The sequence below is a fragment of the Callorhinchus milii genome, unplaced genomic scaffold, assembly GCF_018977255.1.
Source record: "Callorhinchus milii isolate IMCB2004 unplaced genomic scaffold, IMCB_Cmil_1.0 Scaffold13, whole genome shotgun sequence".
NCBI lineage: Eukaryota > Metazoa > Chordata > Chondrichthyes > Chimaeriformes > Callorhinchidae > Callorhinchus > Callorhinchus milii.
The window spans coordinates 17,079,583-17,107,114 of NW_024704754.1; the positions used below are offsets into that span (position 1 = coordinate 17,079,583).

Consider the following 27,532-nt stretch of genomic DNA (forward strand, 5'->3'; position numbering starts at 1 on the left):
GAGTTAGTAGAGTACTGCTCGACGACTAGATGTCCTAACTATCGTTTACCCGAAGCGCCCTTCTGTGTCAGTGGGGTCCCCAAGCCTTGGCGCTTGCCAACCTGTGCCTAATACTTCCGGGAATTAGGTAAACAGGATGCGTTCCCCCAGAGAGAGAGAGAGAGAGAGAGAGCACATTCTATTCCGACAAATATCTCTGGGATCTCCACATGTAGGTGGGATGCAGGGAATTCTCAGCTTGGGTTGGATACTCTTAAGCAACGGTGATGGGTTTCCGCGTGTGTCAGACACCCGGCTGACCAAAATCAAAATGTCTAAATGCCTGTCCTTGTGACTGGGGAGCGGGGAGGGTTTGCACGTGTGTATTCGGACTTGCACTGAAATCCAAATACCTTTCCTCACATTGTTGACAAGGATGGAATCGTATTACGGTTAATGTTTGCCAAAAAGGAAGGGGGCGAAAAGTGACTTTGGCTGTTGCTTGTGTGTTAAATGGGACCCCTTCACTTAGCGAGGGTGTGGATAATGAGAGGAGAGAAACAAACACTGAAACAGCCTGAAATATAGCGTGCAGTTCAATCGAAACAAGCAGTGTACGGATATTTATACCAGATGATAGGGGGACAAAACAGCAGGAATGCTTGGGAAAATTAGGGACACAGGAATAGAACATTATACCACATGGGCATGTTGTATCAACAGACTAAAACAGCTGAAAAATTAGATATAGGGAGTAATATGCCACAGATGTCTCCTTGTCAAGTGGAACTTGATAGCAGAGATTTTCTCCCTACTGTGTGTATATAACGCACATTAAGGATTTTACTAACCCTGACTGCAGGCAAGGGTGCAAGCGACAAAGCGTTTGTACAAAGGTTTCCAAGGTGACTGAGAGTTTTCAGTGCTCAGAGCTGAAAATCATTACTGAAAACAGTGGGTAGGCCATTCGTCATCTGGCAATCCAAAGGCCAAGTCGAGAGTGTTTATTTTAGATTATTATTATGGGCTCTCAACAGAGGATATCTTGCCTTCTTTCCTCCCTTCGAGTTTCCTATACTTTTCTCTCGGGCACTGGTTCCTGCTTCTATCGGACCACCATCGACGGTTTGGCCTTCAGCCACTCTCCCCACACCCTTTGGAGCTCCATCCCACGGTCCCTTCTCCTCTCCCCTCCCTCTCCCTTGCCTCCTTCAGGACCGGTCACCCTCCTACCCCTGCACTCCCTCCCTGCACGCCACCCCTCCTGATCCCACCCCCCAGCTCGGGTCCAAACCCCTGACTGTCCAGCGCCTTGGGACATCCTCCCAATTGAAAGACGCTATACAAATAAGAAGCTGAAAAAAATGAACACGAAGATAGGAACATAAGAAATGGTAGACGAGAAAAGGTCCATCCAGTTCGCCTTCCACCATCCTGGCAGTCTCTGAACTACTCACATATTGTATCCCATAATATTATTTCCTAAAAGAAATCTATCTACTTTGCGTTTCAAAGAATCGACACTTTCTGCTTCCTTACTCCACGCGGGTTTCCTTACTCCACACGCCTCTGTCTACCTGAAAGTAAGTAGGAACCCGGTTGTTACTCAAATCGGCAGGTCATAGCCAAGGGTAATAATCTCTCTCAAAAAAGAATATGCGGTCACTCAAGCCACGACTGTTGGCGGAACACAGCTGTGCGCAATTGGCTGCTGCATTTTTGCCCACAAAATACACAGTCAATCCACTTTGCAGTATATTCTATTCAGTGAAATGCTTTGAGATGTCTCAACAACATGTTAAGGCACTATATCAAACGTGAGGATTATTATTATTATTATTCCACCGGCTCCTGAGGTAGCCTGTTCCAGCTGCGCCTCTGGTTCCTCGTCCAAAGATTTTTACTTCATCAGATGTGGCCTTGGCAAGCTCTCCCAACTTGGAGAGAGGAGCCTCAGCTGAACCCGTTCCTGTCCCTCGTAGAAGCTGGGGAACTTAGCAGTTTGTTGGTGAGTTGGTGCCAGATGAGAGACTTGATTCACCCAACTCTGACTCGGTTTAGCTGGGCCGAAAGGAATTGTGGTGTTTGACATGAACGTGACTTGTAATTAAATCTCGTCTTGCCCTTGACTGTCTCTGTTGGACTATTCCGAGTGATAACAACAATAATAATAATCCTTGCATTTGATACAGCGCCTTATCCTCGAGACGTCTGAAAGCGCTTCACAGAAAATACTGTAAAGTGAGTTGACTGCATGTTTTGTGATGACGGAAAGCCCAGCAAACACCAAGGACTTTAATCCTTTTCTTGGCGTTGAGTTCTTCAACCTCAGTCTCCTCGCTAAAGTGTACTTGTGCCAAACACCAAAGCACTGATGTCATCCTCCAACTAACCTCACCCCAAACGGGTGTTATGCTGGGCCAACAGCCAACAGTGCTGTGGTGGGGAGCAGGGAGGGAATGGGAGATAATGACCTTAAGAAAGGTTGTTAAGAGTTAGTTAGTGTCTCGCTCTCCTCCTCTGTGTTGAAAATTGAACTGTCTTCTCTTCTGAACATGGAACCAATTGTTTCACATCCTCTTGTTGACCGGCTGCTGGAGTTATGCTATGGAAATGAGCCTGGGATTTTTCTCGGCCTCAAGCTGCTTTAAGTGGCCTGCGTCCAAACCAGTGGAGTCCTGTAGTGCAGTGGTTAGAGAGCTCGCCTCGCAAGCTAGAGAGAGAGACTCGGGTTCGATTCCCGGGCGGGGCGAAACCTCAGGCAATTTTCCGTACTCCACATGCCTCTGAGTAGGAACCCGGTTGTTAGTCAATTGGCGGATCGCTCTCTGGGGGGGAATAATCCCTTCAAAAAAAATAATTTGGTCACTTAATCCTCTCAATTGGCTGCCGCGTTTCGCCCACAAAATATGCAGTTAATTCTCCTTACAGTATATTCTGTGAAGGGCTTTGAGATGTCGCAATGACGTGATAAGGCGCTGTATCAAATGCAAGGATTACAGAGGTGCCATGAACACACAGGCCTTGAAACAGTGCATCAAGGAGCAGACAAGACATTACCATGAGCTCGTTCAGCCAACACATCTGCACCACATGTATTGCTCTCTCTCTCTCTCTCTCTCTCTCGGGGAGTTTTAGAAAACGCACAGCTGGAAATATACAACACATGATCGTAAAAACACTCCAATTACTGTAATAGAATTACAAGAGTCCTTGGAAGAATCTGATCGTCAATCCAAACTTGTTGCCAAAATTAAGTCCCTAAACGAACATAGAAGTCTTTGAGGAAGTCTTTGATTACAATGAATAGTAATTTGATCAAGATCACAAGATCACCCACCCTACTGTCCCAGTGTCCTGGCCTCATCTGCCTTTCCTGGCAACATCTTCCGATCGCCAATTACCTTCTGGGTAAAGAAAAACTTCCCGGTGTCTTGTCCTGAAATTGCCCTTTGCCATTGTCCTCTTATCCTACTGTCTCGCTGAATCCCAATGTACTATTCTAGGTTCACTTTCCCAATCCTATTTTAAATTTTATGCACCTTATCCTGTGCTTTGGGACATCCTCCTGATGTCCCAGAGGAGGCTCTCTACAAGTATAATTTGTTGTTGCTGTTCGACTCAGAAGCCAATGCCCCACCTTAGCCAAGGCCTCACTACCTTGAGAAACCGAGTGAAAATCGCTCCTTAAATGAATCTGTAGACGTCTCTTTGATCTCAGACAATCAGTTCAAGGCAGGTAGCATTCCCTTGATCGGGTCTTTCAGAAGTGGACGGTTTAACTTGGGCTCACAGTTTCTGGGCAGGGAAGGGGTTGGTGGAGCACTTTATTAACGGAGGTCCCAGCTCAGGTGGTTGTTAAAGATCCCACTATCGGAGAAGATACGGGAATTTGACAAAATTTCCACAAAATACAAAGTACACAGTCACTACACTTTACAGTATCATTCTGTGAAGCATTTTGAGACGTCTGGAAGACGTAAGAAGGCGCTATATCAAATGCAAGGATTATTATTATTATTATTATTGTTGTTGTCTAAGTGCTCTGCTGAACCAAACTGAAAAACGTTCTAATAATAATACGATTTTACTCTGGCGTTTGCGTTTGGAGGGATGATTACCCCCGGAAAGCGATCCGCCAAGTCTTGTGAATGCTTTGAAGAGTCCGAACTCCATCTTGCACAGCAATCTATTCCACCCCCATGGATCCAGTTGCTTTGTCTATGTGCGTTGGGGCATCTGTAATCAGTTTGTCTAGTCCTCTGTCTGGCTGTAGCTAAAGGGGGGCGGGGAAGGGGGGGGAGTGTAAACTGTGTAAACCTAAAGACAGAACCACCACAACTCACTACAAACTCTCAGATCCCTGCACTGAACATGTTATTGACTCCAGCATTTATGTAACACCCGTCACAAACCCTGGCGTCTGGGAGCGCTTAAAATATCCCGCATTAATAATAATCCTTGATATAGCACGCTATCGTGTCGTCGAGGCACCTCAAAGCGCTCCACAGAAGAGATTGTAAAGTGAATTAATTGACTGCGTATTTCGAGGGCGAAATTTTGAGGGCGTTAATTACAACTGAGGCGCCACCTCAGAGCTTTTCGGGGCCATTTCCCTGAATTTGGGAATAATTATTTTAGGAAGTAATAATAACTCACCCGCGTTATTTCGATACTACCTGCAGCACGCAGCCAGAGAAGCTCAAGAATGTCTGCGTGTTAAACCCGGGGCCGAAAGGGCATAGCTTTACCGCTGCTCGTGTCAGTCGGCGTGTCACCTCCTGTACTGTCAGCATGTCGTGCGGAGAGACATTTACATGTTTAACCCTGCAGCTCAACCGCTCGAGCATGTTCGGTTAACGCCTGTACTTACAGGAGTTTCGCCCACAAAATATACAGTCAGTTCACTTTACGATGTATTCTGTGAAGCGCTTTGGGATGTCTCGACGACGTGAGGAGGCGCTACATCAAATGCAAGGATTATTATTATGTCAAATAAAACTCAGTATCGTTTCACTGCGTATCGTGCGATTTAATTGCTGGGCTCTTCCTAACTCTTCCTAACTTTGCCAATAACGCGCGCACACCGCCACTGGCAACGACGACGACGAGAACGACGACGACGACAAGAATCGACGACGACAACAGCAGCAAATTACGCCTGGGGAGGACGTCCCGAGGCGCTGGACAATCAAGGATTCGCACCCGAACTGAGCGGTTTCGCTGCGAAAAAACCGCGCTCGCCGAATAAACCAACTGCAACAGCCGCAGAGAGAGCGCGCACCCGCCACCGCGAACAGCCTCGCCTGTCGGTCGGACCCGTTTCAGAGCTGCGGGCTGCTGGCTTCCCAGTGAAGGCTCTTCCACGGGATTTGGCGGAAGGATCGTATGCTTCAAGACCAAATGGACGTGCTAACCCGAACCCTCGCCCTAACTCCGAGCCGTCCGTTTACTTAGCAATTTGCCGTATCCCTCGTGTTAAGACGGTGGTGAATTCCCGGAGGTGCGGAATCTCCCGATATCAACTGCAATGAGCAGCGTGACACCCAGTGGTGAGAAGATATAGTGGCAGAGGTCCGCACTGCAGTACAGTACTTACTGCGTCGGGCTGCACAGTCTCGGGGCTTTACTCCAGTATCTCCACAGCGAATCTGTGTTTTTTTTGGGGGGGGTTGGCTGCGCGTCCAGAAGCCTTTGCGGAACCTTCTCGTGTCCGGCACCTCCGGTGACTGATTCGCACTGCTCGGCCGACGCGCTCTCTCGATCGCGACACCCTCCTCGACTTGTGCGGTTGGTTGGCAGTCGACACTTTTCACTGTGTCCCGTGAAGATCCTGGGTCAGCCTGGTTCAGTTTGGTGGCCCTCCTGTCTCTGGGTCAGTGCCAGTTGGTGACACGTATATATATATATATATATATATACGCGCGCAGCAATATTTACCAACAACCGCACAGTCACTACACTTGACAGGAATCGCCCGAGACACGCTTTGAGCCGCTTCGTGCAACAATAATCTTGGCATTCGATTTATAATAGTAATGACAACGATCCTCGCATTTGATACAGAGCCTCATCACGTCTTCGAGACGTCTCAAAGCGCTTCACAGAACATACTGTAAAGTCAATTGATTGCATATTTGTGGGGGAAACCCGGCAGCCAATTGCGCACCGCAGCGCCCCCGCAAACAGACGTGGATTGAGTGACCATTATTTTTGAAGGATTATTATCCCCGGAATAGCGATCCGCCGATCGACTAACAACCCGGGTTCCCACTTACTACCTTCCCATTTTGTAGCCGACGTATAAGGCAAATTATTGTCGCTTTGTTAAACGTAAGGAACATTACGATTTACTCTTTCCACACATCACAGAGCACCTCTGAGCGAGCGTTGCTCCCTTTGAATCCAGATTGTTCTTTACCTGATCTGGGAGTGTTGGTAACCTTTCTCTAAGGTTTCTTTCTCTAACCTTTCTCTCTAACCTGTTTCTCCTTGTGTTTCTCTTCACGGGCAGAGCGTTCCCGTCTTCAGTGCTGCGGCGTCAGCCTTAACCGGGGCGCGCGGAAAAAATCACCCACCGCGTGGACGCATCTTCCAAGAAGCTCCGGAACTCGTACGGGTAACAATCCTGAGCTCAAACCCCCTCGAAAATAACGTGCATTTACACGGGGCCCTTCACACAGTTCCAAAGCCTCGGGGCGTAGTGGCTGAAATCACGGCCGTCATTAATTCGCAACGGAGACGGAGGCGAGGCGGCGGCGGGGGGGGGGGGGGGGGGATTAAGGGCAGGGGGCGCTCCAGAAATTATGGGCAACAGGAAAAAATCCGAAAAACAAAATGCCCGTCCTACCAACCCACCATCTCTGGTCCTTTAACGATCGGCAGTGCCCTCATCGGCTGATGTTTCCGGTGATTGTTTTCCGGTCTTTTTTCAGCATCGCCATTTCTCTCTCAAGACGCGTAATCTTCCGGGCGACTCGAACGGGGAGACATCCTGCCTCGACGGTTCAAGCCCCAAGTCGGGCTCTTCAGCTCACGGGTCCAAGGCTGATGCGATTTAATAAGTTAGCGCTGTATTGTCAGGTGCGCCGCGCTGCGGGGGTCAGTCATTAAACCTCGTCGGGCGAACTCTGAAGATTCCATTAAGAGAGAGAAAAGGGAGTTAATTAATCCCCTGGATAATGTTTGGCTCATTTCTCTCCAGGGCTAATTGTGGGACCATGCTGTGTGCAAATTGGCTGCCGTGTCCGCCTGCAAAACATACGGTCTACGCCTCGATGTTCGCCTCTACGTCAAATGCGTATGGCATTAAAGTGGTCAGGTTTCGTTCCGAAACACCTAGCCGGTCAAGTCCAGTTGCCGTCAGTGGAAATAAAAGAGAAAGCAAGAGATGCGTCCTCCGAGGTCTGTCTGGAGCTTCCGAAGTGATCGCACGTCCAGTTAACACCTGATGTCCAATCAGCGCAGTCTCGACAAAAGAGGCCACCTAAGCCGCGCACCAGTAGGAATTCTGGCTGCTGCGGACGTCAGCGGTCCATCGCAGCACACTGCCGGTCACTCGGTTAGCAGGCGAGCGATGTGTTGGATGCGAACAGGTCCCCCGTTCTGCATGGCTTTGCCTGGAGAAGTCAACCACCTGCTCGAACAGAACAGCGCGCACGCCCACACTGACCGTTCTGAATAGCTCGTGGGTACGCAGTACGGTGGAGTCCCGTAGCTCAGCGGTCAGTGCGCTCGGCTCGCGAGCGAGAGGACCCGGGTTCGATTCCCCGGGCAGGGCGTAACGTTGGGCAAGTTTCCTCACTCCACACACACACACACGCGCGCGCGCTTCTGTGTACCCGGCAGTAAGTAGGAACCCGGTTGTTAGTCGATTGGCGGATCGCTTTTCCAGGGGTAATAAAACCTTTTAAAAAACATTCTAATAAACTGGTCACTCAATCCACAACTGTTTGTGGGACGCTGCCTGCTGCATTTCCCCCAAAATGTAGTCAATTCACTTTACAGTATGTCCTGCGAAGCTTTGAGACATCTCGAAGACGGGATAAGGCGCTGTATCAAACGCAAGGATTATTAGTATTATTATTATTATTATAGTAAACTCCTGACAACTCTTCGATCGAGTGGAAAAGGGTTCAAGGACGAGCTACACGGAAAGAGTTGAAACGATTTTTTTTTTCAGGAATAGCCACGGCAGACATTTATTTTGCGTGCGAACGTATCGAAGACAATGTAATTAAAGAGGATTTTAAACAAACTATAAATTTTTAAGGCATGGCACGGAAAAGCGGCCGAAACAGGTACGGATGAAGCACTTTGGGGTCCCACTCAAGTGAACAGCTAGTAATTATCAGAGTTTTAATTCCAATTAAAACTCTTCATTACGTTCACAAAGAAGCCAGCTGTTGAACGGTGCCTGTAGTTTGGGTCCATTTATTTGTGTAAACCGGTCGAGAGAGAGCTTAATCCTGTGGGATTAGTCTTCCTGAAAGAGAAAAGTGGGAAAAATCCGAAATATTCAGAAAAATACCTTTCTAAATATCAAATATTATTCGGTTGCGTTATAGTTATAGTGACAAAATATTAAAACATTTCAAAAAAATAAAAATATTTTCAAAATTAATATTTTAAAAAAATGAAGAAAAATCTGAACTATTAAGACCTGGCGCGATTTTGGGTTTCCAGGCAGACGCAAGGGGTAGGGGGGACAACACCAACAGCGCCCCTCGCCCAGGGTAGTCCCGTAGCTCAGTGGTTAGAGCACTCGCTTTGTAAGTGAGAGACCTGAGTTCAATTCCAGGCAGAGGGCGAGACCTTGGGCAAGTTTCCTTACTCCACACAGAGCCTAATAATAATCCCTCCAAAACCAAAAACAATAATAAATTGGTCATTTTCAATCTACGACTGTTTGTGGGACATTGCTGTGCGCAATTGGCTGCCGCGTTCGCCCACAAATGTACAGTCAATTCACTTTACAGTGTGTTCTGTGAAGCGCTTTGGGACGTCCTCCCGACGTGAAAAGCGCTATATCAAATGCAAGGATTATTATTATTATTATTATTATTATTATTATTATTATTATTATTATTATTAGCATCCCAACGAGCTTGACGGTAACGGAGCAAATGCAACGTCTAGCGGACTTCGGCTGAGCTGAAGTTCCCTCCGGCGGCAAACATCAGTGAAGTTACCTTCGCCGGGCGCGGTTTATTTTTCACCGACGTAGGAAACGTTCTTCCCGGTCTTTTTCAGGGTCTCCAGCAGGACATCCACGCTGTGCCTGGACTCGATCACGACTTTTTTCTCGGGCAGATCAATGCTGAACTGAACGTCTGCGGGAAGCGGAGAGGTTCAAACTTTTACAGGGATGGGACCGTGGGGTTCTGTCTCCACAGCAAACGGCCGACAGCATCCTCCGGTCACACTCAATAGAAGACGCATTAAGAGATTTGTTTCCGACGGCTTCTGCTAGTGGCAGTCTGTTTCCCCCCCCCCTCCCCCCCCACCCACCCCCACGCGAGCCCCCCTACCGACGCACGAACAAGGTGGTCTCGCCCGCTCTACCCGGCAGACTTTCCCGAGCACCTGCATTTCCTGTAGGGGCTAAAACATCTCGGTCGGTAACGACCGTGGCTCGTGTTTGGCTGGTGAGTAAAAAAGAGGGGTGGGGAGGGGGGGGGGGAGGGGGGTCACACGCAAGCAACCAAAAGTCCCGCGACCCGAGCCACCGATTTGGTCGGTTTACCGGGAGCAACTCTCCCTCCCCTCGTTGAGTCTTTAACCGCCGCCTCTCGGTTCAACAGAGGCTCCACCGCGAACAACGCGGAGCTCCCCGTTACCCCACTGGAGTCTCAGCCTCGACTTACCTCAACCCAGAGGTGAGAGAGAATCGCTCCGCACACACACACACGCACACGCGCACACGCACACACGCACACGCGCACACGCGCCCGCGTGAGAGTCGATCTGACTCGATTCCCCGCGCCCCACCCCCCGCCCCCCCCACCTCTCCCCCGCCCCAACACGCACCCACCGCGCTCTCTGCCAACTCACCTCCCAGTTTGTTCAGGACTTTGGTCACAGCGCCCGAACACCCTTCGCAACTCATGTCGACGGAAAACTCGCGTTTCTGCACAAGGCAAAGGGTTGAAAACAGTTCAAACCCGAACAGAAGATTCCTATTCCCCCCAAACACACCCCACCCCCCACCCCCCGCCCCCCGCCCCCCGCGCACACACACACAGGGTGACAGAGAGCACCCCCCACCCCCCCCACACACACACACACAGGGTGACAGAGAGCACCCCCACCCCCGCGCACACACACACACAGGGTGACAGAGAGCACCCCCACCCCCGCGCACACACACACACAGGGTGACAGAGAGCACCCCCCCCCCCACACACCCCCCCACCCAGGGTGACAGAGAGCACCCCCCACCCCCCGCGCACACACACACACAGGGTGACAGAGAGCACCCCCCACCCCCCCCCACACACACACACACAGGGTGACAGAGAGCACCCCCACCCCCGCGCACACACACACAGGGTGACAGAGAGCACCCCCACCCCCCGCGCGCACACACACACAGGGTGACAGAGAGCACCCCACCCCCGCGCACACACACACAGGGTGACAGAGAGCAACCCCCACCCCCCGCGCGCACACACACACAGGGTGACAGAGAGCACCCCCCCCCCACACACCCCCCCACCCAGGGTGACAGAGAGCACCCCCACCCCCCACCCAGGGTGACAGAGAGCACCCCCCACCCCCCACCCAGGGTGACGGAGAGCACCCCCACCCCCCCACACACACACAGGGTGACAGAGAGCCCCCCCCACACACACACAGGGTGACAGAGAGCACCCCCCACACACACACACACAGGGTGACAGAGAGCACCCCCCACCCACACACACACACACAGGGTGACAGAGAGCCCCCCCCCCACACACACACACAGGGTGACAGAGAGCACCCCCCACCCCTCCACACACACACACACAGGGTGACAGAGAGCACCCCCACCCCCACATACACACACAGGGTGACAGAGAGCACCCCCCACCCCCCCCCACACACACAGGGTGACAGAGAGCACCCCCCCCCACACACACACAGGGTGACAGAGAGCACCCCCCACCCCACATAAACACACAGGTGACAGAGAGCACCCCCCCACCCCCCCCACCCCCCCCCCACACACACACAGGGTGACAGAGAGCACCCCCACCCCACCGTTGTGCATTCGTAGGCAATCCTCTCGCTTTAACTAACGGCACCGGCGCCCACACGTACCCCCAGTGTGATAGACTTTATGAAATGCGACAAGCTCCCCTGGGGTGGGGGGGGGGGGGTGGGGTGGGTGTGGGGGGTAAAGGAAAGGTTCGGTGTCCCAGGGTTGACCGGTGGCGGCTGAGGAGGAGCCGAGAGCCCCGGTATATGGCTCCACGCCCCCCTTCCAACCCCCCCCACCCCCCACCCCCCCCCGCGCCCCTCAGTCTGTCTCATTCTACTGCACTCCTTCTGTCTTTCGTTTCGCCCACAAAGCGCACAGTCACCACACGTCACGGTTTACGCAGTCACTACACTTCACAGTTTACGCAGTCACTACACTTCACAGTTTACGCAGTCACTACACTTCACCGTTTACACAGTCACTACACTTCACAGTTTACACAGTCACTTCACCGTTTACACAGTCACTACACTTCACGGCGTATCCCGTGAAGCTCTTTGCGGCGACTCGAAGGCTCTGTATCAAACGCCAGAATTATTATTATTGTTGTTTCACTCTCACTCTCTGTCACCCGGTGTGTGTGGGTGTGTGTGTGTGTGTGTGGGTGTGTGTGTGTGTGTGTGGGTGTGGGGTGTGTGTGTGTGGGTGTGGGGGTGTGTGGGTGTGTGTGTGTGTGGGGGTGTGGGTGGTGTGTGGGTGTGTGGGTGGGTGTGTGTGTGGGTGTGTGTGTGGGTGTGGGTGTGCGTGTGTGCGGGGGGGCTCTCTGTCACCCTGTGTGTGTGTGGGTGTGTGTGGGTGTGTGTGTGTGTGTGTGTGTGGGTGTGTGGGTGTGTGTGTGGGTGTGTGGGGGTGTGTGTGTGTGTGTGTGTGTGTGGGTGTGTGGGACTCACCGTCATGGCGACTGTCTGTTGTCCCTGTGTGTGTGTGGGGAGGGGGGTGGGGGGGCTCTCTGTCACTGTGTGTGTGTGGGTGGGATTCACCGTCATGGCGTCTGTCTGTTGTCCCTGTGGGTGCGTGTGTGGGGCTCTCTGTCCCCCTGTGTGTCACGGTGTGTGTGTGGGGGGTGGGGTTGGGGCTCTCTGTCACGGTGTGTGTCACGGTGTGTGTGTGTGGGGGGGCTCTGTCACTGTGTGTGTGTCACGGTGTGTGTCACGGTGTGTGTGTGGGGGTGGGGGGCTCTGTCACGGTGTGTGTGTGTCACGGTGTGTGTCACGGTGTGTGTGTGGGGGTGGGGGGCCTCTGTCACGGTGTGTGTCACGGTGTGTGTGTGTGGGGGTGGGGGGCTCTGTCACGGTGTGTGTGTCACGGTGTGTGTGTGGGGGTGGGGGGCTCTGTCACGGTGTGTGTCACGGTGTGTGTGTGGGGTGGGGGGGCTCTGTCACGGTGTGTGTGTGGGGGTGGGGGGGCTCTGTCACGGTGTGTGTGTGGGGGTGGGGGGGCTCTGTCACGGTGTGTGTGTGGGGGGACTCACTGTCATGGCGTCTGTCTGTTGTCTGTGTGTCGGTGTCTCGGCGCTGCACTGCACTCCCACTGTGGGGCCGCGCGGTGGCGCCCGAGAGCACCGCTTCCCCTCAGCCCCGAAAGAGAGGGGGAGAGGGAGGGGGGAGAGAGGGGGGGGGGGGAGAGTGGGGGGAGAGTGGGGGGAGAGGGAGAGGGAGGGGGGAGAGTGGGGAGAGGGGAGAGGGAGGGGGGAGAGTGGGGGAGAGGGGGGGGAGGGGGGAGAGGAGGGGGGGAGGGGGGAGAGGGAGAGGGGGAGAGTGGGGGGAGAGTGGGGGGGGAGGGAGAGGGAGGGGGGGGAGAGTGGGGGAGAGGGGGAGAGGGGAGGGGGGGGAGAGTGGGGGAGAGGGGAGAGGGAGGGGGGGGGAGAGTGGGGGAGAGTGGGGGGAGAGGGAGAGGGAGGGGGGGAGAGTGGGGAGAGTGGGGGGGAGAGGGAGGGAGGGGGGGAAGTGGGGGAAGGGGAGAGGGAGGGGGGAGAGTGGGGGAGAGGGGGGGGGGGGGAGAGTGGGGGGAGGGGGGAGAGGGAGAGGGGGAGGGGGGAGTGGGGGGAGGGGAGAGGAGGGGGAGGGGGGAGTGGGGGGAGGGGGGGAGAGGGGAGGGGGGGAGGGGGGGGAGAGTGGGGGGGAGAGGGAGGGGGGGAGTGGGGAGAGGAGAGGGAGGGGGAGGTGGGGGAGAGGGGGGAGGGGGGAGTGGGGGGGGGGGGAGAGGAGAGGGGGAGGGGGGAGTGGGGGGAGGGAGAGGGAGGGGGGGAGTGGGGGGAGGGGGGAGAGGGGGAGGGGGGAGGGGGGAGAGTGGGGAGAGGGAGAGGGGGGAGAGGGAGAGGGGGGGAGGGGGAGAGTGGGGGGGAGGGAGGGGAGGGTGGGGGGGGGGAGAGTGGGGAGAGGAGAGGGGGGGAGGGGGGAGGTGGGGGAGGGGAGAGGGGGGGAGAGTGGGGAAGGGGGGAGGGGGGGAGAGTGGGGGGAGGGGGAGATGAGGGCACCACCACAACACCAACAACAACAACAACAACAACTGTAACAGCGGCAATAATATTAATAACAATAATAACAATAATAATAACATTAATAATAACAACAATAAGTATAACAATAACAATAATAACAATATTAACCAATAATAACAATAATAACAACAATGATTATAACAATAACAACCACAATAATAACAATAAGAAGAATAACAACATAAACAACAATAATGACAACAACAACAATAACATATAATAATAATATTATAACTATAAAAACTATAATAACTATACAATAGCTATAACGATAACAACAACAACAACAATAATAATAATAATTCTGGCATTTTAAGCTATAAAACATTTCACCAGCTGCAGTTAAAGTCATTCTTAACAATAATAATAATAATAATAATAATAATATAATAATAATCCTGGCATTTGATGATGTAAATATACCAAATATAAAACACACAGTCGCGTCACTTTACAGCGTATCCTGTGAAGCGCTTTGAGACGTCCCGAAGACCCGATGAGAGGCTCGATGTCAAACTCCGGGATCGGTATCATTCGATATCGCGCCTCATCGGGTGCCGGAGGGACGTCTCAAAGCAAATCACAGGGATTGACTGTTAAGCGGAGTCGCTGTGCATTTGTAGGCAAACGTTGCAGCAAAACTACGAGCGATGATTTATTCTTCTGGAGAATTGTTGGGCCGGGACACTCCTTTCTGGATAGAATCGCAGATGTTTACCGCCACGGAGTGAGTGGCCAATTTTATTTTGGGGGTTCTCTTTCCGACGAGTGCCTCGGGACCTTTAACGTCCTCCTGAACAAGCAGTTGGTTTGATGTCGCCTCCGAAGGCCAGCACCTCCGACAGTTCAACCCTCGCCCCCCACCCCCGGACCCCCACCCCACCCCAGCACTGCATCGGAGTGCCATCTTAGACGTTGTGAGCTCTCGTCCCAACGTGGGATTTGCACCCACAACTTTCCGACTCAGCCGTGGTGGGAGCGTTAGCTGCTGAGCAAAGCTGACATTCTACACCGCGTTTCAGCAACAAAAAAAAAAACCTCAAAACCTCCCCCAGGCGTGTTTTTCTTTTGAACTTGTGGTTTCGGTGGATGGAAGAAAAATTATTGTTTTTTAACTGCGCCGCTAATGGAGGTTAGGAGTCATTCGCTTCATCAAACTCCCCACCGGCAGCTATGAGGTGATCGACCCATCATTTATCTGGAGAATTGTTGGCCGGGACGCCGGGAAGAGCTCCGTTCCGGGTGGAATCACAGACGTTCACCGCGCGGGAAGAGACGAGGGCAAGTTGTGACAGATTGGGAGCAAAACAGTGGCTAGAGGTTGATGGCAATCAGAGAGCGAAGTCGGGCAGGCCAAATCCAAGGATGACATGTTGATGAGACCACTCAAGAGATGAGTAGATAGAGCATCGCGGATATGATGTCTCGGAGTACAATCTCTTAGGAGACGCAACAAAAAAAAAACCTCGGGAGCTGTTTGGTTGGAAGATGCTACCAAACTGGTTTGCTCAGCTTTTTTTCTTCTACGTAACTGCGATAATGCAATCTCCTCTCCGAAGGCCCATGTTGCACACGTTGGCGTGAACATGTAGGGCATATAGGCTTCAGTCAGGTGCAGAAGTTTGCCCAATTATTCGTAAACATGCAGAGGCTGGGGGGCTCACTGGCATCTGAGTTCCCAACAGTCGGGCACCCATTCATTGATAGAAGGTGTCCGCTTCAGCTGATTGCACATCCTTGACTGTCCAGCGCTTTGGGAAGCCCTCCCGATGTGAAAGGTGTTCAGCCGGGATGTCTGACAAGTGCGGAAACCCGTCACCATTGCTCAAGAGTCTCCAAACCCAACTGAGAATTCCACGCCTCCCACCTACACGTGGCAATCCCAGAGAGAGATTGTTGGACTGGAATGCGCTCTCTCTCACTCTCTTTCTCTCTCTCTCTCTTTCCTTGGAGGGACAGATCCTGCTTACCTAATTCCAGAAAGTATTAGACGTAGGTTTGCAGGAGCCAAGGCTTGGGGGACACCAGAGTGTGCGTTGGAGTAACTGCTGGAGGCTAACCAGCTGAAACCACATAGCTTGCCATCGATAATGCTGTCTGGCAAGCTTCCCCCTGCTGTTTATCCAGCTCGGACCACCCTACCCGTTAGGGCTTTGACTCGCAAGATTAATATAATTTGTTGTTGTTGTTTGCCTATTTGGCATCGAGATCAAAGAACTGGGGGAAGGAGGAAGGGAGATCACAGCAGTTTGGTGAGCGGCGAGAGTGACGGCCATGAACTCTGCCTCTACCACCCAGCCTGTGTAGTGTGGCCTTACCCACTGCCGCTCACAAGGATCGAATCCGCTCTTAATAAGGAGTGAGTTTTATCTGTGTGTGAGAAAAAGAATTTAGCGAAGAACTGATTCATCGAGACCCACTTCCACAAATTATTGCCTTCCACCTCTCCGTTGAATGAGGTTCGAATTAGCGGCATTTCTAGGTGTTGCGTGCGACGTGTAAGGATACGGCGAAATGACTTAAGGTTTATAACTTAAGGTTTATGAGGAATTTACCTTGCGGTTCCCACTTGTAGCCAGCAGTGAGCAGCACACGCCAGATATGCTGTGCCAGGCATTGAACTGGAGGAGTTCACGGTGTAGACCCTTGGATTGAGCAATGTCCGTGTGGAGACGTATCGAACAGAGGACATAGTGGGTGGTGGGAGGGGGGGTCGGAGGGGCGGGAGTTTATAATGTGCTCTTTATGAGCTAATAGCAAAGGTATTTTGCGAGCGAAGGCGGCAGACCATTTATGCACAGCAATGTCCCCACAAACAGTTGCAAACTACAGAACGGGGATGGGGTCTGGGGGTGGGGTGGGGTGGGGGGTGGGAATTGCCTGCAAAACACAGTCACTTGAAAATGTGTCCAGGGAAGCACTTTGAGACGTCCTCGAGACGTGAAAGGTGGGGTATCAAATGCAAAGATTATTATTATTATTATTATTATTATTATTATTATTATTATCGTCATTTTATTACGTCCGTCGGATCTGTGCTCCCTTAAGATGAAGCAGGCGAAATGTTCATCAGTCCGGCTGGAATGCAGCGGCAAAAAAAAAAAAGGCAAAGGGCGAGGTTTAGAACGTGGATTTCTGCCTGACTTTGAGACGCGGTGGTACAAGCTGACTTCCCCACATCGCTTCAAACGATGGGCGACGCGTGCTCATTTCAGTCGGAGGTTTCTTTACACGGAGTCGGCAAACGCCAACGGAAGCTCTGGGACGGCGTGGATACGTATTGCACGGAAACCACAGTTGCCGGTTGAAACACTGGAGTCATAACAGCCCTGGCCTTTGATGTAGCAACCGATCGCACCGCCGAGCCGTCTCAAAGCGCTTCACAGGGTTTTACCGAGCCAACCCGCGCACGCGCCACGTCCCACAGACAGCGGTGGGAATCGATTGTGCTGACAAATGCCTGATCAGCAGTTCGCCTCCGCAAACGACTGAACCAACACAAGTTTCTCTATTGAGGGTGTGTCAGGTTTTCTCTGTCACTGGATCTCATTGTCTTGAGCTACAAATCCCATTGCTTGCCAGTTCGCTTTCCCGCTGCAATCGTGGTGAACTCTCCGACCGACAGAAACATTTCCAACACTAATCCGTGCATTTGATGTAGCGCCTTATCCACGGCGTTGAGACATCTCAAAATGCTTCACGGGATAATAATCGCCCTTGCATTCGATGTGCGTTTCCATGTCATCAAACCTCTCTACAGCAGGCAGGGCATTTTTTTTTTAAATTCCCCCAAAAAGAGTCATCGAGTGTCTGATGCCCCTGAGATTATTGCTTCTTTTTCTTAACAACTGATAGTTTTATATATATATAATAATCCTTACATTTAATATAGCTCCTTGCCACATCACTTGGTACATCTCAAAGGACTTCACAGGATTCAATGTAAAATGTATTGACTGTGGATTTGTGGGCGAACGTGGAAGCTAATCTACACACAATGTGCTACAAACGGCCGTGAAGTGAACGCCCAATTTTATCTGGGGATTGAGAGTCAGGTCACCAGTAGAGAGAAACCCCCTTCTCTTTTTTTGAATGGTGTGATGGGATCTTTAATGTCCTCCTGAAGAGACAGACAGGTCCTCGATTTAACATCTCATCCAAAGGATAGGCCTTGGAACTATTTCATCTGAATCACAAAATTAACGTTTGAGACCTTGTCTTATCTTAAACACCCTTCATTAGCAATATCTAGACCCACTCTCATAGAAACCCTCCAATCTGGTAGCTTCGTTAAAGATTTTTTTTCCCTGTCAGTCGGTAACTGACCTGTTCATTAACTCATTAATGACTTAACCTCCAAACCCTAAGGTCTCTAACCCATTGCCCTTTGTTTTCCTCCTCCTATTCTATCAGTCGTTAACATCTTTGTCAAGGTCTGTTATAGATATGGTGAATAATACCTCCTATGTGAAAGCCTAGTGCTGTGTCATGTGTTTTCCATCCTGCCCTATACATAACAGGATTTGCTGTTGATCTGATAAAGCAGGGAGATTACAACATAAGTCTCCAGTGTTTTGTTCACTTCATGTACAGCATGATTAACAGGATAAGAAAGAGTTGCATGGTGCAGCCACTCCAAGCCAAAGTCCTAACAGGTACGTGGACCTCGCTGGACAAGCAGCAGGAAGCTTGCAAAGCACCATTCAGCTGGTTGAACGCTGTGAGACATTTCAACGAGGTGATAAGGCGCTATATCAAATGCAAAGGTTATTAGGATGATTATTTAGCAGCTATCAGCAGCCCATGTGAGTCAACTCTCACCAGCCCAATATCATTGCAACCATGTAGTTTTCGTGACAAATCCAAAGAAAATAACCCAAAGAAAAGCGAGACGATATAACTTGCTCCGCAATCCACCTTCTTTCACGGACGCTCCATCTACCAGCACCACTTAGTTGTGGTAATTAATAGTCGGTGCCATTTTCTTCGAAGCGATAAATGCAATCGCATGCTCCATCTCGCAGTCAGAGCATCCTTCAGGGAGATAGATGGGTGTGTCTGGAAGGGGGAATTAATGTAATGATACTCTATTTTGTTGCATACCTGCGTTGCACAACAGTTGCACTGAGGAATAAGAACATAAGAATGTAACATGTCGCTCGGTGAAACAAGACTGAGGTCCATCTAGTCGTCCTTCCACTATCCCGGCAGAAATCTTACCTAATTTGTTCTTGAAACAAATGACATTTTCTTCTTCCCCTGTCTCCCGAGGGAGCCTGTTCCATAAGTTTACCAATCGCTTATTATATATTGCGACAGGTAATAACCTCGCTGAAATTTGACCCGACCCGTTGGTGCAATGGATTAAAAGGCAAAATGGAGTTGACTTCTGATGGGTGAGGCCATGACACAGGGACTCATTTACAAAGCGCCGCGATGGCGTGAGGGTAAGATGTGAGGGCGGGTCTTCTTGGAAGGACGAGATCAAACGAGGTGAAGGTGCTTCTTCTTCCGAACCGAGCTTGTGATCTTGGGGTAAGTATGGGTACGGTCAATCGTACAAACAACACGACTAAGGGTCTGATGACAAATCCTCCCCACATGCACGCTAACTCTAGGTGGAAGAAAGAGTGTGTTCCTTCACTGCATGATTCACCGTTCGATTGAAGAATAAATGCAGTTGATGACAGCATTGTCGTACGCTCATGTTGCCGATACAAGGTAAAGGGCTTGAATCATCCTCATAGCCTTGCTCGTGATCTTCTCTTCCACGCCCCCCCTCACACCCCCATTCAGTGTATCTTTGGAATTGGGTGTTTTGTTGCAGTTACTTTGATCACTTTCCCCCTTTGTAGTTTTCCGGCTGTTGCAACGTCAGCTTGCGGCCGAGTTTATGCAACTGCTGAGCAATTGGGTTTGTCGATGGCTCATTAGGTTTTGATGTGGTTGGGATCTCGTGCCTGCTCTGGGCGTGAGGTGACCCGCTTGCTCGCCTTGCGTGGCAATTCCCTTCGGTTGTCGTGCCCTTTGCTCGCCCTTCGTGCCAATTCCCCACGCCAGTCATCCCGTCCCATTCATAGATGTCAGCCACCCATGGGACCATTGCCCGAGCGAGAGTGTCCGCCAGAAGATATTAATAATCATAATATAATAATATAATAATCCTTGCAATTGATCTAGCATCTTATTATGTCATTGAAACATCTCAAATTGCTTCAGAGGATGATAATAATCCTTGCATTTGATACAGCGCCTTATCACATTTTCGAGTCGTCTCAAAGCGCTTCACAGAATATACCGTGAAGTGAATCCATTCACTGTATATTTTGCGGGCAAAACACAGCAGCCAATTTGTGCACAACAGCGTCCCCCCAAACAGCCATGGATTTGAGCGACCAAATTCTATTTCTGGAGGATTGTTGGCTGGGACGCCGCCTTCTCTTTAACATCTTCAACATCCGCCTGAAACAGGCAGGATTAAAGCAAAAAAATATACAAAGGGACGCTCAATAATTCAGTCCTTGTTACAAGGCAGTTGACCGAAAAAAATAAGACAAAGCATCGGTTTCCCCAAAGCTACACAAGTTGTGTGCGCCTCCGCTTTAGTCAGTGGAATTAGCTGAAAGCAGATGGATGTTTGCACGTTCAAAGCCAATTCAAGCTGTTCGGTGTTCACTGCCTTCGAGGTAGAATCCAAACCCACCTCTAACAACTTGCCTTTTTATCTGGCGAGGGATTCGGTGAGTCCTTTTAAAGCCTTAAATGAATCTGGAAAATGAGCGGAAGATCCATTCAGACAGGAATTGGACGCTCTGTTGAGTAAACAGTAGCATCGTGCCTAGTGTGTAACTCATCCCTGCTGAACAAACAGTGCCTCAATACAGCTACACTGTGTGTGTAAACTTTATCCTGACTGGTGGCAGAATAAACAGGAACTCCGTACAGACATGCAGAAAGTAACGCTTACTCCACTGAACAAACTGGACTCTTTAGCAGGAGATTGCGGGAGAGGAACGGATGCAGTTGGCATTGTAGTCCATTTGATCTCATCCTGCGAGAACAGCTAACCCATACTTCCCATTACAGCATCGAGTTCAATACTCCGGCTTCCACCACCTTTCCTGGTTTCCCGATCCAGTGGTCGATTGTCCTCTCTGTGAAGAAAGATCTTTGCTTATAGCAACAGATTGTGTGAAGCCCTTTGAGACGTCTCAACGACACAATAAGGCGCTAAATCAAACGCAAGGATTATTCTTATTCTTATTTTTATTATTATTATTATTATTATTATTATCTGTGTCACAGCTTCCCCTAAAACTGTGTCCTCTCTCAATCCCTCCACTTTGCCCCCTCCCTCCCCATTTTCAGATCACACCTGAACGCGAACTGTCCGTATGTCTCGTGGGCGAAACGCGGCAGCCAATTGCGCACAGCGTTGTGTCCCAGAAACAGCCGTGGATTGAGTGACCAAATTATTTTCTTTTAAAATGCAAGCTGTTGCTGCTGTTGTGGCGGTGGTGGTTGAGGCTGCTGCCACAAACTGACCAGGACTAGAATCGGTTGCGGTAGTTGCGCAGATCACGAAACCAGAACAGTCAAAACGTGCCCTCAGCCAAGGTGGTGAAGCGTGAGGTGACAATCCCAGCACGTACAAGCGCAGCACACAACACTTGCCGCAAAATACAAGCTGTGCTCTCCGCGGGCAAGAGGTGCGCACTGCCGCGTGTGAAGCTTCGTGATGTCTCTTTTGCTGATCGATTAAAATGGGTCACGGAATCCGCAGACGTAAAAGTCCAGCGAAGGGAAGAGAGTGGAGGTGGGACCCCGGGGGGACATTTGCTGAAACTCTTTAGAGCGTGTTACGATTGATGCCTTCAACCATGTGAAATCATGCTGGGTGGGGGGGGGGGGGAAATCCCAAAGGTTACGCCAAATGCCGACTGAATTTCAGCCCACAAATAGGTGTGATCTTGCACAATAAACTTTGAAAGATTTGCAGGGCTGCGGGGTAAGGGCGGGGGGGGTGGGACTAGTTGGGCAGCTCTTTCGAAGAGCTGGCACAGGCTCGATGGGCCGAATGTCTCCTCCTGTGCCGTAAGATTCTACAATTCTATGATGAAACCCCTCACAAACTCTTGCAAAATGCGTGCCGTTTATTTGTTCAGTTTTTTGACGTCACGGGTTGGACAGTAGTTTAGCATTTCAGAGTCTCTGGGATTTCGGAGTGAATCATCGACGTGCAATGACGTAATTCTCTTGACCGTCCTTTCCGTTCCCAACCCGCACACCACCCAACCCTCCCTCAGCTCCGCTCCCACCCCCAGCTCGGCTGGCCAGCCGGGCTCTACGAGACATCCTCCTGTCATAAAAGGCGCAGTATAAATACATTGGGAGCTCTTCCAGAGGAACTCTTCCTATCTCCAGCAGCTCAACATGTTCGATCTGGTTGTGAAAATACGTTAATAAGGGTTCACATCAAACAGACTGCATGCCCGCAGGACGACTGACTTTGCTTTGAGCCATGTGAGCCTGTGGATCATTAATTCCTCCTACGCACCCCGAGTTTGACATTAAAAGTGTTATTTAACAATGCAACATACAAACATACAACCGCCGCTTCCCTGATGGTGAGCCACAGCGTTTTTCTTTGTAACCTTACGAACACAGGTATGGAGCTGTGGCAGGACTTTGACTTGCAGATGGACTGCAATGCAACGCTATTGGTTGGGTTCATCAACTCAGACCCTACAGCGCTATAATGGGGTGCGTTATAAAAATGCCCAACGGGCGGTGCTTTCTCCCCCCGGCTCGGGGTCAGACTCTGCCACCATCCGGGATCCTACTCCACGCGAAGAGCGCGATGTAAGTGCAAGTTATTGTTTGCTGTTGCTTCCGGGACATCAGGTCACCCCTGGCGTCACTTCCCGCGGACCTCCGACCTTACTTCCTGTGCATCGCACACAGCTCACATTGCCCTCCCGCCCGCCCCTGCCCGCTCCCACTGTTGATGATGTGTCTCAAAGGTAACCCAGTTGATATTTCTCACCATTGCTCACCAATGTTGCTTCATAGTTATCTGCTAATTGCAGCCCAAGTTTTCTTTCCAGTGTTCTACGATGTCGTTCTTTTGGATCCTTTCCATTAGCGGGAATGGGATGGGAGCAGCAAGCGCTGAAGGTTGCTTAATGCTTCGCGGAGGAGGAGCAGAAGGGAGAAGGTGGTATCATCACCTCCGCTTCACGGCTGGACATCGTTTCCTCCACAGGCTGTGACATTTCAGACCATCTCAGCACGACGGAGAAGCAGAGCAGATGGCATTCCAGGCTGTCCCAAGTCACCTAAATACAGCAACAATCTGACATTCACAGCTATAATAACCATTATTTCCTAATGCAATTCCTTAAGAAGGAATCTGGATATTCCCATCGAATCGAGGCAACTCTGCTCCAGCTGTAGATCACACGGGAGCGGAGTTTACATTCGACCCCAGTGATTTACTGCTGGTTTCCTGGAACGAGTCACCATTTGGACAATTCAGTTTCCTTGTTGACAAACCCAAATGAATGCCCAGGCAAATACACTTTTCAGCCAGATGCAGCCCAGTGCTCTGACCAATACTTGGTCTTTTAGCTGACAATTTGACTGAGGCTCCTCTGTGCTCCAGCCTCTTCCCCTTCGCTTTCCGCCGCACTTTCAGCCACCGAGCCCCGAAGCTCCGAAACCCTCTCCCCCCAAGTCACCTCCGCCTTGTTCTCTCCTTCCCCTCTTTTAGATCCCGACTGCAGACCTTCCTCTACGGCCGTGATTACTCTCACCTGCTCCCTCCCACTGGCTCGGGGTCGGGCTCCACCGCAGTTAAGCGCTCCGAGACGCTGCCCGAGTTACTGGATGTAAATGCAAGTTGTTGTTGTTGCTGTCGGTGGCTGCCCGGCTAACATCAACTCTGAAATCTTTATACCATCGTCTCAGAAACTCCTTGCAGAGCGAGTTGGAGCCACATGTTTCAACCTCTCTTATTTAATGAGTAGCAAACACTCAAACACTGATAGGATTTGGCTCTCCGTTCCAAGCTGTTTTTAACCAAGGTAGCTTCCAGGCACATCCACTTAATCTGTTAGTTTAGTATCCCCAAATCACATGTATTTCATTTAAATGAACTTGCAAATGCTTCATGTTTCTGGATGAATAATCTGGGTGTTGTGTTACTGACTGCAGTTTTATACAAAGCTCCGCAGGCTTCAAAATTTCATCTATTCTTAGCCTCTAAGGCAGTTTTGTTTTAAGGCAGCGTAGGAAAGGTAGGAAAATTTCTATAAAAAGAAACCGGCCTCCGAAATTCTAATCATAACGATGACAACAATATAATCCTCGCGTTTGATTTGATATAGCGCCTTATCACGTCTGCGAGACGTCTCAAAGCGCCGCACAGGATCTACTGCAAAGTGAATCGGCCGTATATTTTGTGGGTGAAATTTAAGCAGAATTTACGAATTGTCCGCAATTATGAACAACCTTAAGTTTGAAGACAGAATGCGTACACGGGCTAAGAACAAGTGGAATTTCAGGACCCGCATGCTGAGAATTGGGGAGGTGAAAGTCAGGGTTGACATGTACCTTGGGTTCGTGGTCCATGGTAAATGACATCAATTTTGAGGAATTAGCATTATTCTCAGGATGACTTTCTCCTCCTTTTAAACTGTGGTCTCCCTGACTCAGAAAACAAAGCCACAACTGTTCATCTTGTCCTGTTTGCTGAATGTGGCTTCGCTGAGAAATGTTGGCACCATTTTAAGGTGATGACATTCCCTTCTTATAAGAATCAAGACCTTGCTTGCTGGATCGCGAATGCCAATCCTCAACACGAGCCAAACGGGCAGAGGCTAATTCCGAACACAACATCATTTAAAAAGGGAGAAAATCCAAATAGTTTTGAGCACGTTTTTTTTGTGGGCTGGTCTGTTTGTCGTCCCCCCGCCCCAACCCCCTCCTGGTCTGAAGTGATTGCATTCGCCTATGAACGCACGCAGTTACTACACTTTACAGTAATCATGATCTAATGATCCTTGCATTTGATACAGCGTTTTATCGCCTCGTTCAGGCGTCTCAAATTTGCCTCACAGACTATACTGCAAAGTGGATTGATGCTGTATTGTGGGCAAAACTTGGCAACCAATTGCGCATAGCAGCAAAGAGAAACCTGGTTGTTAGTCGATGAGTGGATCCGGGAGTAATGTGATCCCACTTCATAACTGAAATTGTGAATGTATGTTAACCCATGTAGTCAAAAGAATCATTTTAATTAATGGTTAAAAACGCTTACGTTGGCTAAAAAGAAATGTCAAGATGACTCGTTATCGTAGCTGAAAGATTGTCGAAGGTGTTTGTCCATAACAAAGTCGTGTTTTAATTAAATGTTGTGTTAAAAACGACGTAGCTTCCCATCACAAATTCATGTTTGTGTTAAGGATGTTTTCTATAACAATGTTTTAGAACAATTCATGTTCTTCTTTAACAATAACAATTCTGCAGATTATAGTTTATTCTTCTTTTGTGTGAGATAATTGCTTCATGGACGTGAAAGAGGAAAGATTGTATATTCTCACCCTGCCTGCGGAAAATCAATTATTAAAGGTATACGTCTTAATTGTACTTTGTTCAACCGAGGACATAATCCTTGCATTTGATACAGCGCTTTTCACGTCTTCGAGACATCTCAAAGCGCTTCACAGAATATGCTGTAAAGTGAATTGACCGTATATTTTGGGCGAAACGCGACAGCCAATTGCGCACAGCGGCGTCCCCATAAACAGCCGTGGCTTGAAAATGGCCAATTTATTATTGTTTTGGTTTTGGAGGGATTCTTATTATGAGGGATTACATGAAGTGGCGAATGAAGCAAGGATGTCGTCTTCGGGGTTAAAATCCGTCAGTCTTAGACTGTTCCATCGTTTCATCGACTTTCGTTAACTCCAGCGATTTTCAGGAAGAAGGAAAGCTGCAATTAAAGGAAGGCTATCAAGAATAAACTGGTCTTATTCTGCTCGTTGCCCAGAACCCAACAGTAATAATCTCTTAAAAAACATTTGGTCACTCAACTCGTGATTGCAATTGGGTGCTGCATTTCGCCCACACAAAAAATATACAGTCAGTTAATTTATACAGTATATTTTGTGAAGCGCTTTGAGACGTCTCAATGATGTGATAAGGCTCCATATCAAATGCAAGTATTATTATTATTATTATAAATACACAGTCACTACGCCTGACAGTAAAAGGGCAAGATGTGCACATCAAAGTGCAAAGAATATTTGTTATTGTTAATTATAATTTGATACAGCGATGGGCCTTCTTCAACCTTTACCTCTTTTATGATTTGGTGAGTGCGTGAGCGAGTTTTATCATTTGCAATCTATGAAAACCACTCCTTTGAGGGTTGTTTTTTGGGGATCGCCTTTAATCGACTGCCTTTCATGTCGACTCAATGAAGGAAACTGAATTGATCGAACGGCAATCGCATTTTGTGTTTATTTTTTTCGTTACCATGCAAAGTGGGCTTCAAAGAGAACTGTGAACCCTTTCCTGTTTCTTTTGCGGAACCTGCTTGTTGACACCTGATAGAGAATTAAGATGACTACAGCACAGAAAAAGATTAACGGAAGGGGGTAGCGAATGAGCAAAATGGGTGCAGCGATTAATCCTGGTAGGTTATCAGCTTTGAACTATTTTAATAATAGATAACTTGAGAGTTGTCTGAAAGAGAGTTTAAAATCGAATGAAAGACGGACGACTGTGGGTTCAAGCCCCATCGTCTAGGCTGACGCTCCAATACTGTGTTGGGGGAAAGCTGTATCGTTGGAGGTGCTGTTCTTCGGATGAGACATTGAACCCGAGGCCCATTCAGGTGGACATTAGAGATGCCATAGCACTATTCAAAAACAGGAGGATCTTTTTAACCTGTGTCTTGACCAACAAACATCCAGATAAGAAAATAATTGGTCACTCAATCCATGGCCGTTTGTGGGGCATTACTGTGCGCAAATTGCCTGCCTGCAAGTTTGTCCACAAAATACAGCCACGGCACTTTACAACAGTACTATTACAATACTCTGCGATTCTGTGAGTATTTGTTAATCCCTGTCTACACCTAGCCTTGTTATCCTGCACTGCCTTCTCACAGCTATTATTTCGAAGGGATGAATTGACGTTCGCATTAAATTCAGTTACCAAGAGTCGTCGATGGCAAGAGAAGGGGTGTCCCCACTATTTGAAAAGAGAATGGAGTTTGTCTCGCCTGGTGCCCTGTGTCCTGGCCAACCACTCCCTCAGAGAATGGAGTCCAAAACCTTCTTTCTCACCTTGAAAGCCCTCCGTGGTCTTGCTCCCCCCTACCTCTGCAACTTCCTAACCCCATATCAGCCTGTCTGCCCCCTCCGCTCGGTGGACCCCAGCCTGCTTCAGGCTGCAGTCGTCCGTCTTTGATGCGATTTTAAACTCTCTTTCAGACAACTCTCAAGTTATCTATTATTAAAATAGTTCAAAGCTGATAACCTACCAGGATTAATCGCTGCACCCATTTTGCTCATTCGCTACCCCCTTCCGTTAATCTTTTTCTGTGCTGTAGTTATCTTAATTCTCTATCAGGTGTCAACAAGCAGGTTCCGCAAAAGAAACAGGTCCCCCGCGCTTCCCGCCCCACCACTGGCTGTCGGGCATTCAGCATCTCTGCCCCCACATTCTGGAACTCCATCCCTCAATCCCTCCACCTCACTCCCTCTCTTGCCTCCTTCAAGTGCCATGTCAAGACCGTC

The 27,532-nt window shown here is 49.7% G+C and overlaps 1 protein-coding gene across 2 annotated transcripts; it reads right to left on the minus strand.

The window, feature by feature from the left end:
• Positions 1-8,134: 8,134 nt before the first annotated feature.
• LOC103184175 (copper transport protein ATOX1) lies at positions 8,135-12,786 on the minus strand. Of its 2 annotated transcripts, none has more exons than XM_042339982.1 (4): positions 12,696-12,786; positions 10,033-10,108; positions 9,171-9,311; positions 8,135-8,464 (listed from the first exon to the last, which is right to left on the minus strand). In XM_042339982.1, the coding sequence occupies exons 1-3, from the start codon at positions 12,699-12,701 to the stop codon at positions 9,187-9,189; spliced, it is 207 nt and encodes a 68-aa protein (XP_042195916.1). In that variant the 5' UTR covers positions 12,702-12,786; the 3' UTR covers positions 8,135-8,464; positions 9,171-9,186. The 2 variants fall into 2 exon arrangements, with proteins under 2 accessions (XP_042195916.1, XP_042195915.1); XM_042339981.1 differs by lacking the exon at positions 12,696-12,786 and adding an exon at positions 12,115-12,263.
• Between the last annotated feature and the right edge of the window lie 14,746 nt (positions 12,787-27,532).